The sequence below is a fragment of the Chiroxiphia lanceolata genome, chromosome 6 (genome assembly GCF_009829145.1).
Source record: "Chiroxiphia lanceolata isolate bChiLan1 chromosome 6, bChiLan1.pri, whole genome shotgun sequence".
NCBI lineage: Eukaryota > Metazoa > Chordata > Aves > Passeriformes > Pipridae > Chiroxiphia > Chiroxiphia lanceolata.
The window spans coordinates 49,306,004-49,323,235 of NC_045642.1; the positions used below are offsets into that span (position 1 = coordinate 49,306,004).

Sequence of the window (17,232 nt, forward strand, 5' to 3'; positions counted from 1 at the left end):
CTGATTCATATTGTGCCAATAAGGTATTCCATACCATGTTACATCAGCTCAGATATAAAAGAAATGAGAAGGAAGTAAAGGCTCTCTCTTCTCTTCCAGGTAGCTGCATGGAATAGTCGGGCCGTTTCTTCGGAGGAGGAGAGCGTTCTCATGGGGAAGTAGTCTTTCTTTATTGTTAGTTCTTCTCTGTGTGTATAGTGTTTATAGTTTTTTTCCTCTCTGTGTAAATATTAAACTGCCTTTCTCAGCAGGTTCGGTTTCACAGTTTTTTTTCCTTTTCCCTCTTCCCTCCTCCCTTCTCCTCCAGGAGAAGGCAGGGCGCAGGCCCAGTGGATACCTGGCGTTCAGCCAAGGTAAACAATAACAATATAAAGTATAAGATTCCTAATAATATAAATTCATAAATATATATGCCTTGTATGTGGCTTATTTAAATCCTCACTGGTCACTGTTCCTGCCCCACAATCCTGGTCTGCAACCCTGGATTCCTGATGAACAGGAAATTTTAGTACAGGCAGGCATGTTGTCTTTCAAAAAAAGTCAAAATAACTTGAAAGCCTTTCCTGGCTCCGTTCTCCAGCCTTCACTAAAATGCTCTTCCTTATTTCACATACAAAGTGCAAACCACACCAACACTTCTACTACATGGAAATCTTCTTCAGAAATCTCCACCTTTGTAATCGTACCTCCAACCTTTTTTAAATCTCAAACACAAACACATACACTAAAGTTATTTTACAGCTACTTGGACTACAGAGTTGTCTCTAGAAAATGGTTTCACAAGTCAGAGAAGTAGAAGTTAGCGCAGATGTCTTGAGGGTAAAGTTGACATTGGTTTCAGGTGAGATTTTGGCTACTCTGCAATAACGTAAGAAGCTGCCAGAGAGATTGACCACAATTTGTGGGACATCTTCTGAAGATGATGAGGCCTGGATTGAGGTGGGGGAGAATGAGATATAATAGGCATGTGGGTCTTGTCAAAGGATCTCACCTACACAAATTGGAGAGAATTCAAACCTGAACTCTTCTTTGTTAATCATCTCCACCTGATATCAATGACAATAACCCCAAAAGACTGGTTTACCATTGCTCCACACAGCTGGGGAAGGGAGAGCTACCAGGTGTCTCACACTTTCCTACAAAAGCAACAAAAATCTTGTGTTGCTGGCTAACAGTGGTGCTTTTCTGGGGAGTCACATTTGTGCAGATTCCCAGAGAAGGGGCATCTACAACTTATGTTCTGCCATTCTTTCTTATGCTCCCAGCTTTGCATGGCTGTTCTCACCCACCAGCCCCATGCTGGCTGCCCAAGTCTCTAAGCAGTCTTCATGATAGAGCACGATGTAGGCATGACTGCCTGAAATTTCATTTCATATAGGCATGATAAGAGCAGCAGCTTACAAACTCTGCACAGTAAGGAACAAAGGACTTTTGTTTTAAAGACTGACAAATGCTGCTTAGTGTGCTTTTGTTAAATGAAATGCAAATACTCACTTACTAATAAATTATTGACATTCTCCCTTTGAGAGTAACCATCAACTGCTGTTAACATCTCTGTTCAACTGTTTGAGTTGTTCTGGGGCTCTGTGCTGATTTCTGGTACAGTCCTCTAGCAGGGGCTTCAGAAAAAGGCAAATTCAGGTACAGGGCGAGGTGAGTAGTTAAAAGCTTCACAACTACAGTGAGCTGGCTTTTATCTTTCACTAGACAACAGAAAAATAATAGGAGCCCTCCACACAGAAAAGGATGAAGATTTACTTCCAACTGATGAAATTTGTATGAAAGCCTCCCCCCCTCATGCTGAGCCGACAGCTCTCCCTGTGGACTTGCATGAGTAACAAGGTGCTCTCCAAGTCTGATGCTTGGATTAACCATCAGGTACTTCTGTCATTCTGCTTTCCTCCAGCAGTGATTTCCCATTGCCTCAGACAAGTCTGTTCTTCATCCAGGCCTCAATTTTCCTTCTTTAGGGACCAGGAAGGAATATTGAAAATACAAAAAAATGGGAGAACTGTAAGGGATATCTGCTGTATCAGGCAGGCAGCTCAACAGGGAACTGAACCATGGAGTTTATTACCAGAACACCAAAAGCTATCAGTTTTGGTTAAATAAATATCGTCAGTAAATGGGACTGACTGTGTAACATTTTGAGGTACCAGTCACTCACAAGTGCCCAACACAATCCTTTCCATTATTTATGTGCAAAACCCAAATTGTAGGTTTCAAGGATAAGCAAAGAATACACAGAACAGTGCTGAAAATAAAACCACATAAGATTACGGTTGAGGGACAAATCAATGGTTTGTGTACAAAATCTTCAAATAATAAAATACTATGAAGTAACTAAACACTAGGTGATTGAAGTGCTCTAGAGAATAAAAAATAATAAAGCTTTTAAGAACAGAATGAATTTAAGTGACTAAAAAAGAAGATATTAATACTTCTGTAGGAAAGGGGGAGTTCTGGGTTTTTTTCTGTGACTAACAACCTATCAACCCTCACATGGCATAGATGGATGTCTTACACATATCCCTCTCGCAGTACATTTTAGAAGTTGGTAATTATGGGCTAATTCCTAAGCTCTAACAGGACACAGGGAAGAGGTTCCTAAGAAGCAGACACATACATATACAAACTCCTTATTTTTTAAAATGAAAGCTTAGATTCTGCACATCTTAAACAATATCCTGTCCCGTCCCTTCCCCCCCCCAAAACCTTCCTCTTGGTTTATACACAAAAAAAGTTGGGATCCTTTGAATTTGGGAAAAGGCCTAATGTGAACTGTGTTCTTTCAGTGTTTCTTTAGTAAAAGAAAGTTATGCTTCAGGAAAGTCTCAATACAGATATTCCCTGCTGCACATCCTTCACAGTCTAAAACAAGATAGGTACAGCCTGGAAACTGGGAATCTCAGAAGGGACAATAACTAAATCTCTCTAAACCCATTCTTTGGTATTACTGACTTGCTTCACATAAGCATCATAGAGTTAATCAGCAGAAATTAAAAAGAAAAGCAAGAGTGTCATTGCAACCTCCTCTTGTGAGGATGGAGCTGTCACTCTCTCAGGTGGTCAGATGATTCTCCTGGAATATCTATATAGACGGAAGAAAGAGGAACAGTGCATATCTCCAGTGAATGACTCTCTGAGAGGATTTTTCATTTTTTACTATTTTTTAGACCATCTGACCAAACCCTGCATTTTTGGCCTGCAGATCCCTCGTTGTGAATCTGTTTTTCTTTTTAGCATGAGTGACTTTTCAGTGAACTTGTTTACATGACCAAACATGTTGGCAGCAGCAAACTCAGCATGGAAATTCAGTAACTGTTCCTCTCTAGCAGTATGAGCAGACTTCAGTTGAAATCATGGAAAAGCAGAATTCTCAGGAGTTTAATGGCAGCTTTGGAAGTGGATTTTTTTAAAATATTATTTGTGCAGATTTAGTTAAAAACAAGAAATTGTAATGAATAATGGTTTTGCTGAAATGCAATTCGTAACCATAAACTCCTTTGACCAAAATTCTTCAGGACATATCTTTCTCCTTCAAGGTCAGCACGATGCTGGGTCATATTGCTGGAGCTGTGAGATCAGTATCTGCATTGCTTCTGCAAAAATTATATTTGTCCTCTGTTTAAATAAATGCCACAGAGAGAAACAGTCAGTCATCAGCCATCTCCGCCCATATTCTTTCAGTGTGTTTTGTCAGTTCTTGCTCAACTTTGAAGACACTTTGTAACTGGCTGAAAACAGAGAGTAAAAGCAAAGATTTTCTCTCTTTCTTGCTGAAATTGTTTTACCACAGATAATGTAGACATGAGGATTATATTCACTGGTGACTAATGAACAAGGAACATCAGTGTAATGAAGACTAAGAGTTCAGTCTAAAATGCTAAGGCCCTTTTTCATAAAAGACTAATTTCTTTATAGGCACTTTGACAAAGGGTGTAAGTCTTCCTTTGACAGATGTTTAGTGTGGATGTTTGGGAGAATGAGACAAATATAAAAAAGTTTGTTGGAAAGACAGTAAATATTTCTAGAACCAAGAACAAAGTATGGCTGGTACTCAGAGGACCTGGATAACATGACTGCCTGAAGCTTAACTCAGATGTGGCTGCTGCTAACAAACAAAGCGTAGAAGAATTTCAGGAACTGAGAATTAAAGATTAAGGTAATTTAAGCTCCCAATATTTCCAAGCATATAAAGCAAGTCAAAGGAGGAAAAGATCACCATGGATTACACACAACTTACTGAATATCTCTGCTTTTTGTGGTCAGTGTAGCCAAACCAAGCAAATACACTATTTCAATTCAAAAGGAGAAGACATAAAATATAAAAATGCCAATGTATAGAAAAATGTCTTACATGCTCCCAAATAAATGTGGTACACTCTCTGAGAAAACAGATGTTTCCAACAAAGAAGTTCAAAGAAAGACAATAGTACAAGAAAAATAACCACCTAAGAAAAAAAGGGAATCAGAAGATTGTAGCCTTACTTTCAGAAGAAACAAAAGTTCTAAAACACAAAATAAGGATTCATAAAACATGAAATAAAACATATGAATTGAAGGAAACTACTGTTTTTGACTCACAGTAAATGATAAGAAACTGATCAAAACAACTTATTACACCACAACAGGATACTATGAAATTCACTGCAACTACATCTAACAACCAAAACAGCTGCAAGCTGCAAAAACACTGGGCATTCATGCACTCACTGATAAAAATTCACATGAGTACTATAAACATTGTTCTGAGAAAAAAAAAAAAGGAAAAAAAAGGAAAAAAAAAGGCATTTTCCCAATATGCCTCCTCAGTTTTTCAGATCTGTTACTTCAGAATCACTGAAAAACCTTTCCCTTCTGCATTTCTTTATAAACACAGCACTACCTCTTCTTGTAACACAAAGGGGAGTTTGCCCAGCTGGAGATGAGGGCAGATGTCGTGTGAGGCTTGGGCTTCCATGTGTGTTTTCTTTCCCTGATCAAAGCAGTTGTTCTTCAGTTTGCTCTTCTGTGCCCCACCTTCCAAGTATAAGGAATAGATGGGAGCTTATCTTCCTTTCTTTCAGTTGCCTTCCTTCTCCATAACCAGCAAGTGAGCATTTTCAAGAAGCTCTGTGTTTCATCCCTCACTCCTCAGCTTAGCTGTACCCTAAAACTAGTCTAACCTTCTTGGCTTAAGGTTGGGTATGATCTTCACAGGACCAACACATGCGCTCATGCCCTGTTCTCCTCATTTATGCCAGATTTCTCCTTGGAATCCCAGCACATACGGAGTCTGTAGGGATCCCAGTGCTCTAGCCATGTGTTTAGTTTAGACTGATGATTAAGAAGGAAAAGATCTGGGAACATGGTGTTCCTGCTGAATCAAAACTCAGCGTCCTACAAAGGGGAAGGCAAATACTGTCTTGACAGAAATGTCTCTGTAATAGTCTCCCTTCTCAGTTACTTGTCAATGAGAACCTAGTACAACTATGTTAAACATAAAGATCCACCCAAAAGAATGCAAAATACATTGTGTCCTTCAGCTCCTGCCTTCCGTTTGGAAGCCCACCTAATTTTGGTTTGATCGCAGGTCTTCTACTTTTGCTTTTCTTTTTAGCCATAATCTAAGTCTAGGTAAGACCTTTCATTAATACTGTTTTATGAAAACTTTGTTTGAAGATTACAACTAAGCCTTCTGATTCCTATTGTCAGCCCTCATTTATCCTATGTACTTTGTGAGGATCCTGAGTGCAGGAATGGGCCTTAATAGGCCAACAATCCTCACCTGCCCAACTCCAAAGGGCTCAGAAGCCCCACTTAAACCAAGCCCTGGGGCTTCAGACCATGCCTGACCTATGTATTAGGAGTATGGGTCTCCAGCTCAGTCATGACTGTGTCAAGCCATGTTCATCAGGACCTGGAGTTATAGACTGACTTCTCTAGCTTGAGCTCAGTCTTTTCTTACCAGTATGGACCTGTATGGCAATCACTAGGTTATGTCTGACCCGAGTTCTCTTCATTGCACCTGACCCTAACCTGTGGACTGCCTTTCCAGCTTGACCTTGGACCTGCTTTGTTGCTTGCCTGTACATCCTGGCTGAATGTGGTGTGCCCTGCTTGCTTTGCTCAGGTACTGTGGGCAGTGGGGCTCTGCCCTACCAGCTGTGTTATTGTGCTTGGCTCCTGCCCCTGATGGAGCAGCCAGCCTCACTGTTCCCAATGCCTTTCTGTTTTACCTTCAAAATAAACCCAGTATTTCTACAAAAATATGCCGCCTGACAAAACTAAGTGAAATGCTTTTTTCTTTGTTAATGCTACAAAATCCCATGATTAATTCTCTGATTCTATTAATTAAATATTATTTCTTTTGGATTCAACAGACTTCTATTTTCTCCTGTGGTTTGCAAGCTGAATTAAGTCTCACCAGGTATATGTTCTCATTTCAATATGCAGAGTATTAGTTCTTTCTCTTTATTACCAGTTCTCAAGAATTCTTTCCCCTTATTATTAACAGTCCTCATGACTAGAATTTAGCTTGAAACCTTTCTAAAGCTGAGAACAGTCGCTTCCCTCCCCCCTCTAAGAGCTGCTGCTAAAACTAACTAACCAATCAAACCCTCAGCTGAGCTATTTGCTGTGTCCTTTCCTATACTATGCCAAAGGTTAAGCATAACACTGAATTTATGCAGATTGGGATCTAGCCCAAAAATATTACAAATCACTTTGTCTGGTGTTATGCCTTAGCTTTCAAAGGCCTTGTGTTTGTTATAATAACTCCTCAATTTTTCTAGATTCTTCTCTTCATAACCATAGTCTCAGGCCTATGCTTAACATAGAGGAGAAGACCCGTGGTTGGGTCTTTTAACCTGCTTGGTTAAATCATAAATCCTCCTCCCCTTCCAACTCCAACAGTTCAGAGAAAAGACAGGCTTCCTAAGTAGAAATAAGTCCCACATTCCAATCCCTTTTCCTTAGAATCTTAAGTGCAAATGCAGGCTTTACACTTAGCACACTGCCAAGCCATATATTCATACAGTTGCATATTAATTTGTACTGAAACCCTTCTCTTTGACATCTACGTTGGTATTTTAAAGAAAATAGGCTCTCTGTGGTAACTATTTCATTTCCCATCATTACCACTAACCTCAAGATAAGAAAATGCAATACAGCCATGCTTGAGTCTGTCAGCTCCACAAGAGGTTTATTCCCTTATAGATCAACTGGGACCTCACCACCTGTAAGAATAGAAAGAATGGCATTTAGTCAAGAGAACTGTCCGAGGGATAATTAGCTATTCATTAGCTATGTAGCTATTCATGTCGACATCTTTCATCAGAACTACACCAACGGGTTATTTAAACTTCATGAAAGGTAACGAAATCCTCATTTAACTGAATTCAAGTGCAAAACCTGGCAGTCGGAGTTTTGCTCAGGTTGGCTCTGCCTGCGGTGCTGGGCGCCATCTTGTGTCACTTTTGGGCCTTTAGTTCAAAACAATAATTTTAAAAAAAGCCTAAGGTGTCGTTGCTCTGTGCCAGAGAACTTACATTATATGCTGACTCTTGTGGGCTCTCAGCAGTGTCTCTTTTCACTAACAATATCTGCAGCTTCGTGCACTTAGTCATCGGCTGTCCTGAATATAACCCAAAACACCAGCTTCTAACACTTTTAATTTTAACACCAAACATAGCAGGATAAGCCATCATAAATTTAATTTTGCAGTGGCTTTTATATACTGCCTCACATGTACCTACTACATCCCCCAAGAAAAATGGCAGAAGATCCTGTGTGTACATACTTATTTACAACCAAAAAAAGAAATGTCATTGCTTTAGCATCTTTCATTTTTTATTGGACATCCCTTTTTAAATTCTACTTTAGCCTTCTTTTTTTAACTACAGCTGGATGAATGTCAATTTTGGCCACTGCTGCTTTCTCTATGAGAAACAGTGGTTATCTCATGACTTTAGCAATACAACGATTTAGTAATAAGTTTTCATTTCACAAATAACACTATGCAGTTACTGAATTAACTAACACAGAGCACATCACACCACACAGTTCCTGAATTCAGGCAAACGCGTTAACACACAAATTCTCCCAATATCATTGTGGTGCTGTCACTGAATGGCACACACCTGGCCGGATAATTTTTTTGCTCAATTTAAATGATCTTTTGGCTTCATTAAAGGATTTTACCCAGTAGATCATAGATCAACAGAACGTTAAGGGGTTGGAATGAACCTTGAAGACCATCTAGTTCCAACACCACCACCCCCCCCCCGACATGGGATAATAAGAATATAATATTTCCTAATAATTTAATTCAATAGAAATAGTCAGTCATGTTTATGCATTAGTATATACTGGTTTTTAAATACATGCATATCAGTTGTTGGAGGCTGTTACACAACCCAGTAGCCTCTACTGGTATTTCCCTCGACGCAGCCCCTGTCCAAGCACAGCAGTTTGGGCCTCTCCCCCCATAAGGGAGCCGAGGGCCCCTCGGCGCCGCCGCCATTTTGGACGAGGCGGACGAGGCCGCCCCCGCCAACGAGTGGCGCGCGCCCGAGCCAAGATGGCGGCCGGCCAAGGCGCCCGCCCCGGATGCGGCCGCGCGCCCCGGCAGCCTTTGGCGCGGGCCGGAAGTGGCGGCGGTGCCGGTGGGGGCGATGGCGGCGGGCGGGCAGCGGGGCGGGACCGCGGCACCCGCCGCCTCCCGGCGCCGCGGCGCGGGCTGAGGGGAGCGGGCCGCCCGCCGCCGCCCTCCCGCTCCCTCCTTCTCCGCCGGAGCAAGGTAAGGGGCTGCCGGCGCCGGGGAAGGACCGGTTGGCGGCGAGGCGCGTCTCGCCTGGAGCAGCACGAGTCCGGCGGGCGGTGGAGGGAGGAGACCCCAGTGGGGGTGGACGGGTCCGGTAACCATCACGGGTGTCCCCAAAAGCTGCGAGTTACAATGGGGTCTGGAAACGGAGCGTAAGAATGAGAAAACTCCTGAGTGTTTCCTGCTTTGGTGTACCCCGGAGCTAAGGCTTCTCTTCTGACCACTGCTCAAGGGCAGGATCAAAATCCGCGGCTGTTTACCTTCTTAAATCCGCTGCTGTTTTAATAGTGCTTGTGCTTTCAGTATGTAATTGCCTTCCGAAGATTTATTTTCTTCGAAGGCGACAACTCGTGAGCCAGTTTGGCAATGCCGAACTGCTGGAAAAAACATCCAGCGTCTTATTTGCTGCGTAAACGTGGACTCGGGGGTTCGAGTGTTGCCCAGTAGATTAACAACTCCTTACACAAATTTTTCAGGTGTCCTACTAAAACTGTTGACTCAGTGTATCAAAGGGAAATAATGCAGTTAAGTTATATAGAAGGATCAGCTAAAGAAGAAGTAGCGGTCATAGACATAAGTAAGGGTATTCTCAGGTATTTACTATTCTTTCCCAGGTGTTTAATATCCTTGTATGCGTGACTATTTTAGCCACCATGAACGCAGCAGTGTGAGGGCCAGAACAATTTCTCCAGGGCTGCCCTGACCAGATTCTGTAAGGTCAGGATTAAGGATACGCTTCACTTAGGTAAAACCAGGAAGCCTTTCAAGATTGCTAACCAAATAGTTGAGCTCAGAAAGGGTGATTTAGAAAGGGGTAGTGATTTTTTTTATCACTTATGGTAAAAATCTCATACTTCTGTGAATCGTCATTGTTCTGTATGCATAATTCATTCTTAAATATGCTTTTCTGCCTAGTGTTTTAAAGCTTAATGCGTTCTCTTGAAACAGCATTACATAGATGGATTTTACCCCTGTCTTAAAAAAGTAGGAAAAGTAAAAGCCCAAGTCTGAAAAAGCCTGTTTGTTAGGGGAGCCCTGATCAGCTGCAGTGGTTCTCCCTGCCCTGAGCAAGGGCTGTTTTGAGGGAAAGAGGTGATGACTTTGTATGGAGGTACTTCAGCTGGAGTGTTTGTGACTGGATTGAAGAGTGTTTCCAGTCACCTAGATCCCATGCTGCCAGCTGGAGATTTGAAGCAGCTAAAATTAGGCCCAGTAGTAACTGTGGTGCTCCAATAATTTGTGTTTTTCCTGAAAAATGCCAGTGGAGGGGTGTCTGGTTTGTTCTGCACCGAGGCATTGAACAGTAGAGGTGTGCAGCTCCATTCCTCCGGAAGGGCTGTGGCAACTGTCCGCACAGGGACAGCAGGAATACAGTTAGGTGCAAGTAACATGCTTATAGTACCTTCATGTGTGCAAATACATACCTTTAGTACATATCTTCTGATGTTCTAATTGAAAACATATGGTTCATAGATAGGCACTCAGCTAGAGCTTAATACAACTGGACGTTGCTACACCACAAACAAGCAGTGATGCTCCTGTTACTGGCTGTCTAGCAGCACGTTTGTCTTGCAGACAACAAAGAATTTTCCAAACTTAAATATTTATAGAAAATCTTGTGCTATCCCACCCTACATCTAGAGACACTGAGGGCAAATGGGGTAAGTAATCTATCCAGTTGATGACTTTTGTTGTGTTCACTCTGTCTTTTGACTGGGTATATCCTGACAGCCAGCAGGCCTTAGAATAGCCAGAGCCATCAATAGAGCTCTGTGGGTCCTTACCATTAACCTGTCACTGGCAGAGTACTGTCATTTTCTATGAAGCAGAGAGAACTTGAGTCTTTCTTCAGAAATTGCTGTGTGTGCTTTTTAAACTAATGTGTAATGAAAAGTTATAGAAAGTTAAGTTACAAGAACCAAGGTTCATCTGTGTCTCCTCTTTCCCAAGCTGTACTAAATGTTTATGTCACCTTTTGTTCCAGGTGCAGAGCATGGAGAATGATGAACTTCCGCCAGAGGATGGGATGGATTGGTGTGGGGCTGTACTTGTTAGCAAGTGCTGCGGCTTTTTATTATGTCTTTGAAATCAATGAGACTTACAACAAACTAGCACTGGAGCACATTCAGCAACATCCGAAGGAGCCACAGGAAGGAACCACATGGACGCACTCCTTAAAAGTACGACTGCTATCCTTGCCTTTTTGGCTGTGGACTATAATATTTTTAATACCATATTTACAGATGTTCTTGTTTCTCTATTCCTGTACAAGAGCTGACCCCAAAACTGTTGGGTACTGCATCATTCCTATCTGCTTGGCTGTTATTTGCAATCGTCATCAAACATTTGTGAAGGCCTCTAATCAGATCAGTAGATTACAACTGATTGACACTTAGCTCAAGTTCTAGTTTCTCTTGCTGTTTTGAAGCAATTGCATATGCCTGGTCTAATCACAAGACTGAAGTTCTGAGTGAAGGCCGGAAAGAGCCTTTTCTTTCAAACTGATAAGCAATGAAGAGAGTGACTGTTTTCTATTTAAAGAAAAAAAGTAACTATAAAAGTTTTTTAATTATGGGTCTGTCAAGCAGCCAGAGTGGGAGAGCCCTGTGTGACATGTGATGGAAGTATTCCTCGTTTTGCCTTAATGATGCAAAATCACAACACTCCATCTGAAACGTCCTGTGGGGAAACGAGTTTCTGGTCCACAACTTTACTCCTCTGTGCAAAAAAGTGATTTCCTATGTTTTCCCTTGGAGTAAAATCAATGAAAAGATGCTGCTTTTGTGGTAAATGTAAAAGGAAAAAAATATGAGAATGTGATTATAAAAGCTGCACTTAACACAATTCTTTTTCTTTTTTCTTTTTGCTAAGTAATACCTACATCAGTGCTGTTTTTAATGAATTTTTTAAAAATAAGTTCAGATATAAAAACAGGAAGCAAAGAATAAAGTTTGTGCAAACATTTAAAGGGAAAAAGTACTGTTTTTCCTGTGGTAGCCTACTTTTTTTCAGTGACCACAACAGTGTAGTAAGTAGGCAGTGAGGAGTGGCATAAGCCTGGAGCTTGGTGCTTTAAGCTGTTTTCCTATGACATCAAAAACAGCTTATGCTGTAATTGGCCTGTAGTCTGCACAAAAATTCTTCTTTGTTTTCTTCTATTATCTCACTTGATAAAATTGCTGACATTTATGACCATTCTAACTTCACTCCAGACATGATGCAAAACCATGTTCCAGGAGCACTGACATAATTAGGAAAAACTTTGAATTTGGGAAAGTTAACTGGTATTAGGTTGGAGAGATGCTAGAAACAGGTTGTAAGACAAGTAATCATGGTTCTTCTAGAAATTCAAAGAAGTAAGATACTTTCTTCTCGTTCTTGTAATGAATACAAATTTCTTCTGTCACACTGAAATTTCGCTGAGATTTCTTGTCATAATTTCAACCTCTATTTTTCAGTGCTGTTTCGGCATAGCTTTTAAGTCTAACTGCTGTATTGTATATTTTGAATAAGAGTGAAATCTGTTCTTTCCTCTTGTCCCTTTTTACTTCTTAGAATAACTAAATCTTTGACCCAGCCATGATGGAAGTAACTTTACAAATATGGAAACAGTGCAAAATACACTCTTTAGAAGCAGTAGGCTCAAAAGAATTATGAGCTAAACTCCTCAATTATAATTTGAACTGTATGTGATTGTCCATACCCAATCATCACAAATGATAATCCATTTCTGATTGCATTAAGGGAATCCTGGGAATATCAACTTTCTCTCACTTTGGAAAGAGAACACTATTTTCAGTTTTGCTGTGTTTAAGCATGGCAGTTACAACACCTTAAACTTTCTGCTTGCATTTGGAGATGTTTTGAGACACTGGTTTCAGTTGTCAGCATCAGTGCTTGGACCTGAAAACAATGTAGCCTTTACGAGAAGGTTTTGAGTTCTAAGTGCAATATGAAAAGGAGGGAGCTGCCATCTCAGTATGCTGGAGTAAGAGTAAATTATAAACTCTGATGAGTAGTTATTATCTTTAGAATCAAAGCTTTTAAGTTGTGTTGTTTCCCAACTTTTAAAATCACCATGCTATTTATCTATAAAATAAAAACTTTTCAAAGTTTATAAACAGAAGTCTGTTAATGCAGATGCATATCAAAGGCTTTTCTTTTTTGGTTTTGGTTTTCTTTTTTTGCGTATGTTTGTTGCCAGACGGTGCTGGCTGCCAGCTGCTGTAGCTGTCCTTCCCTCGGGATGTGTGTTCGGTTCATCTTTTTTGGGGTCCTTTTATGCTCTGTGCCCTTGTTGGTAGCATGGAGTTTTGGGACTGGCTGGATAAAACCGAATCCCTTTGTCATTTCTTCACCTATGTATAACAAAGAGATAACTCTGGCCGGATTGTTTGTAACTTGGTGCTGTAGTTTTAATCTGAGCAGTTAATCTGTGTCCAAATGGAAATATTTAAAGAGTTATTTAAAGAATTAAAGAGGAAGCATAAAAAATAGAAAATGGCAGTAAGAACTGCCTAAGTTTCTGTTGTGCAAGCATGTGACCCTTAGCAAACTCATCAGCATGCCTGGTGGGATGAGCCAAGCTGTCTGGATGTGGAGCACGTGCTGAGCACAGTGGTGACTTACAGAAAGGTGGTTTGTGTTTGTAGACTTTTCCATCAGAAGCCTGGCTTTGGATTACAGGTGTTGGCAGTCATGAGCCTTTCAACTAACTACAGGAAGATACAAAATCTAATTCAAGCAAATGCTGTGTCTGTAAGGACTTGAGCTTGGAGTTGAAAGCAGCAGTGGAGAGAATTAGTTTAAACTATCAACATAATATATAGGAATACTAGACAATAGGAGTAGGAGAAGAGCACAGTTAGCTCTGCTGATGCTTCCAGTGCTTTTGGCACCAGAAGAACATCAAGAGATGAAGTCTTACTGACAGAGTAAGTAAAGACTATAAAAATTAATAAATTGGGTTTTATTGTAGTCTCTTAAAAAAAGAAGTAGTGAAATAACTTTAAGCTTAATTATTATGAAGATTTGTAGGTAGTGTCAATGCTAATTAGTTCTGAATCACAAAAGATAACTGCCTGTAACACAAATTGACATAATCTACAAGCTTTTGGGATAATCAAGCTCAAGTAAATTTTACAACCTCTTTAAAGACTACAGTACTTCTCAATTAGTTCTTGATCATAACTGGCAGATAATGGCACAAATATGTTTCTAGGGCAGTGGGATTAATCTAGTAGAAGATTAGCTTATGCTAGAACTTGCTTATACAAATCTATTTAGTTGTTTTCACTGACTAGGCAGCAAAGATGAATTGCTGTAACTTTCATTTGGGGTGGGAAAGCTATTTTTACTCATAGTCTTTTGACTGAAAATGAGTTACCTCAAACCTGATCGTGAAGAGCTTCCTACAGCAGAAGCTGGAATAATAGAAGCAGTAACAACATCCTCAGAAGATTGCTGAACTCTACTAGCTTAGTAATCATCCAGAGCTTTAACTTTCTGCCAACAAAGTGAGCAGTTGTAGCACAAGGGTGATTTATATTCATCTGTGTGCCACCTACCCTGGATTTCTTTTTATTGCATTTTGTCTCAAGATAAAGCATTGGCAGACTGCTTGAACATCATGTGGGCAGTCTCAGTTTCTTTAGCTGCTTGACCTTCACCTGACAGTGCCTTCCTGTCTGCCACGTATGTGTTTGTGAGTGCTACTGAGCCTGTTCTTCACTTCCTGCCATGGGGGAGCAGGTCTAATGAAGAGCATAGCATCAGGCTGCAGCCCTTCAAACTTGGGACCAAAGTAAGTTGCAGTAAATATGTTCCTTATAACATGTCTCTTCCAGCAGCAAAGTAAAACTGCAAGCTTGGTTTTTAATTAAAAATATAAAGATTGACTTATCCCTAGAACAAAACTTTCCAGTTTGTGCAGGATACCTATTAACTCCCCATATTTTCTCTTGCCTAACATTAAACGTTGCTTTTCAGCCCTCCCACAGTTCAAACCATTGCTGGGGTGTTAAGTCTGCAGGGGGGACAAGGAAAGAAAAGGGAAAATGCTGCTCTCAGATGTAGCTGTACAACAAGCTTCCAAAGCTGCAGAAGAGAGCTCATAAAAGATGAGGCTATTTTTTTGTACTAAGCATTGCCTTTGCCATTTTGATAAGCCACTTCCTGCAATAAATTATCTACCCCACAACACTTTAAGCATGTTATCATTTTAAGATTTTGCAGCTTGACAAAAAATCAGAATTAATTTGTGTAATACTCCTTCACCCTAGGTCCTCAGCAACTAAACCTCCCTAGTCTTCCGAGTTGGTCTTTTCTCCTTAGATATGACTCTGTCCTATCTGCCAATAAAATACTTTCTTAGAATAAGAGTACATAAAGATGTCAATGATACGTTTACTGGACCTCATTTCTGACTCCCCTCCTCCCACCATTTCAAATGAATGCAGACAATTTTGTCCTTATAAAAATTATTAATTTATTCCCATATTTTGTCCTCTGTATACAAGTCCCAAGATTTTCTCACTTTCCATAATAATAAAAAAATTATGTCAGCAGAACACATGAAAATTAACCCCCAAAATATTTTTCCTACTATTAAGTCAGGCAGTTAATTTCTGCAAGAGAAGACTCAGTCTCTATGGACTGGCTATCAGGAGTGTTTTATACCTGTTCACAGAAGCATGCACCAAACAAAAACTAGGAAATAAAGCAGCATTGACAACTTCCCCTTGCAAGAACACTAATGACATTCTGCATGCTGCATTATCATTAAAAAAACATCATGCTGCTTAGCAGAGGGATTGGGTTATGCTGATTCATACAGCCAAGAACTGTTACACATAATGTACTCACAGGTGTTGCTCAAGTATTTAGACCTTCTCCTCCTCTAAAATAAACTACAGGAACTAGTGTAGACCACCACTACATTTCCCTTAGTTTATGTCCAATTTTGGTTTTAGAAAGCATTTCAGAAAAATCATTCTGCTTTCTTTTTTCTTGGTTTTAGGTAATGTTGGGAGTTCTGCATTAGGAGAATATTAAGCTGTGATGTTCCCTTGACTTAGTTACCAAATGAGCTTAAAAATCAACCTGGGTAAAACTCAGTGATGGAAGTAAGTATATAAAGATTGAATGCTGCATGAAAAAAAGAGGGGGGGGAAGCTATTTGGAGAAAACAGGCTTAGGACAAACTGGTTTTTGACTTGTGGAATATTAATTATCAAAGTCACACTGACTTGTCACTTTCCTGGCCGATATGAAACCTGAATTTTTGAAACCAAGATTTCCAAGTCTTTCAATCTACTTTGTCTGACTTCTTCCAGGAAAATACTTGATTGATGGGTGACTAAGCCTTTCAGGTAGGCAAAAATAATCTTCCATTGTACAGGAATAGACAGAGTCCTACATGTTTTTAATTTCGATACTGTAGTGGTCATATATTGCTTTCTTTCCATGCAAATCCTCTTGTACCATTTTAAGCTCGTATTTGCCAAAATAACTTTCCAGACTTTATTGCTTTATTTTAAAAGTTAAGGTCACATGAAGAAATACTGTGACATGGAAGAAGTCGATAAAAACATGTAGCAATCAGACTTTGAAGAAGAGTTTTGTATTTGTCAACTAGTTTGCTAAAAAGTACTGTCAGCGTAACACTGACACCATAAACAACACGCTGCTCACGCCCAGGCGCATCCTTTCCATAAGGCTTCCATATCAAAACAGTGTTGGGATGGGCGTTTCGGTTTTAAAACAGGAGCAGCAGCGCCGTAGGAGCCGTCCCGGGCACCGGGCCCGGGGCACTTACAGTCGGTTCAGCGGAGCGGGGCTGTCTAAGCGCACACCCTCCGCACAGCGCCGCCCTCACGGCTGCTGCACCTTCGTCCGCTTCGGGGGCGGGTCATCGCCGCTCGCCGCCGTGTCCACGTTGTTTTCGTCCTCGCCTTCATCCTCTTCGTCGTCGTCCTCCTCGTCGTCGTCATCCCCGAGAGCACCTGCCGGGGTTGTAGCGGGTGAGCGGCGGGCGGTGTCCCGTGTCCGGCGGAGCGCCCCGGCCGCGCCCGCCCCGCCACTCACCGCGCCGCGCACCGCCCGCCGCCTCCCGCTCCTCCTGCACCAGCGGCGCAAGCAGCTCCACCACCCGCTCCTGCAGCTCGGACAGGGCCCCTCGCAGCCCGCGCAGCTGCGCGGCCTCGCCCCCCTCCGCCGCCGGGTACGGCACTCGCACCGTCCGCGTCCGCCCGTCGCGGCCGCGCAGCTCCGCCACCAGCTCGGTGCCGGCAGCCGGCTCCGCCATTGCCGCCGCTCCACTCACGTGCCGGGTCCACCCCGCCCCGCCGATCACGTGCCCGCCGCGCGCCCGGCCCCGGTCACGTGAGGCGCGCGCGATTCCGCTTCCGCCGTGGCGCCCCCTGGCG

The 17,232-nt window shown here is 41.7% G+C and overlaps 3 protein-coding genes and 1 long non-coding RNA gene across 5 annotated transcripts in view; 1 reads left to right on the top strand and 3 right to left on the bottom strand.

The window, feature by feature from the left end:
- ITPK1 (inositol-tetrakisphosphate 1-kinase) overlaps window positions 1-8,564 on the bottom strand; it is a 157,821-nt gene extending 149,257 nt beyond the window's left edge. The window contains exons 1-2 of the mRNA XM_032689955.1: window positions 8,367-8,564; window positions 7,130-7,220 (exon numbers count right to left, since the gene is read on the bottom strand). Coding sequence (XP_032545846.1) covers window positions 7,130-7,158 — 29 coding nt within the window. The 5' untranslated portion in view covers window positions 7,159-7,220; window positions 8,367-8,564. The remainder of the gene's footprint in view (window positions 1-7,129; window positions 7,221-8,366) is intronic.
- LOC116787901 lies at window positions 2,581-5,452 on the bottom strand. Its single transcript, XR_004357485.1, has 2 exons — window positions 4,889-5,452; window positions 2,581-3,737 (listed from the first exon to the last, which is right to left on the bottom strand). It is a non-coding gene; the product is annotated as an uncharacterized LOC116787901 (long non-coding RNA).
- Window positions 8,565-8,626: 62 nt separating the features above from the next.
- On the top strand, window positions 8,627-12,927 carry TMEM251 (transmembrane protein 251). Of its 2 annotated transcripts, none has more exons than XM_032691978.1 (2): window positions 8,627-8,782; window positions 10,791-12,927. In XM_032691978.1, the coding sequence occupies exon 2, from the start codon at window positions 10,807-10,809 to the stop codon at window positions 11,200-11,202; it is 396 nt and encodes a 131-aa protein (XP_032547869.1). In that variant the 5' UTR covers window positions 8,627-8,782; window positions 10,791-10,806; the 3' UTR covers window positions 11,203-12,927. The 2 variants fall into 2 exon arrangements, with proteins under 2 accessions (XP_032547869.1, XP_032547868.1); XM_032691977.1 differs by lacking the exon at window positions 8,627-8,782 and adding an exon at window positions 10,280-10,467.
- Window positions 12,928-15,273: 2,346 nt separating this feature from the next.
- GON7 (GON7 subunit of KEOPS complex) lies at window positions 15,274-17,148 on the bottom strand. The gene is made up of 2 exons (XM_032691271.1): window positions 16,892-17,148; window positions 15,274-16,809 (listed from the first exon to the last, which is right to left on the bottom strand). Exons 1-2 carry the CDS (start codon window positions 17,109-17,111, stop codon window positions 16,679-16,681), a joined length of 351 nt encoding a protein of 116 aa, XP_032547162.1. The 5' UTR covers window positions 17,112-17,148; the 3' UTR covers window positions 15,274-16,678.
- Between the last annotated feature and the right edge of the window lie 84 nt (window positions 17,149-17,232).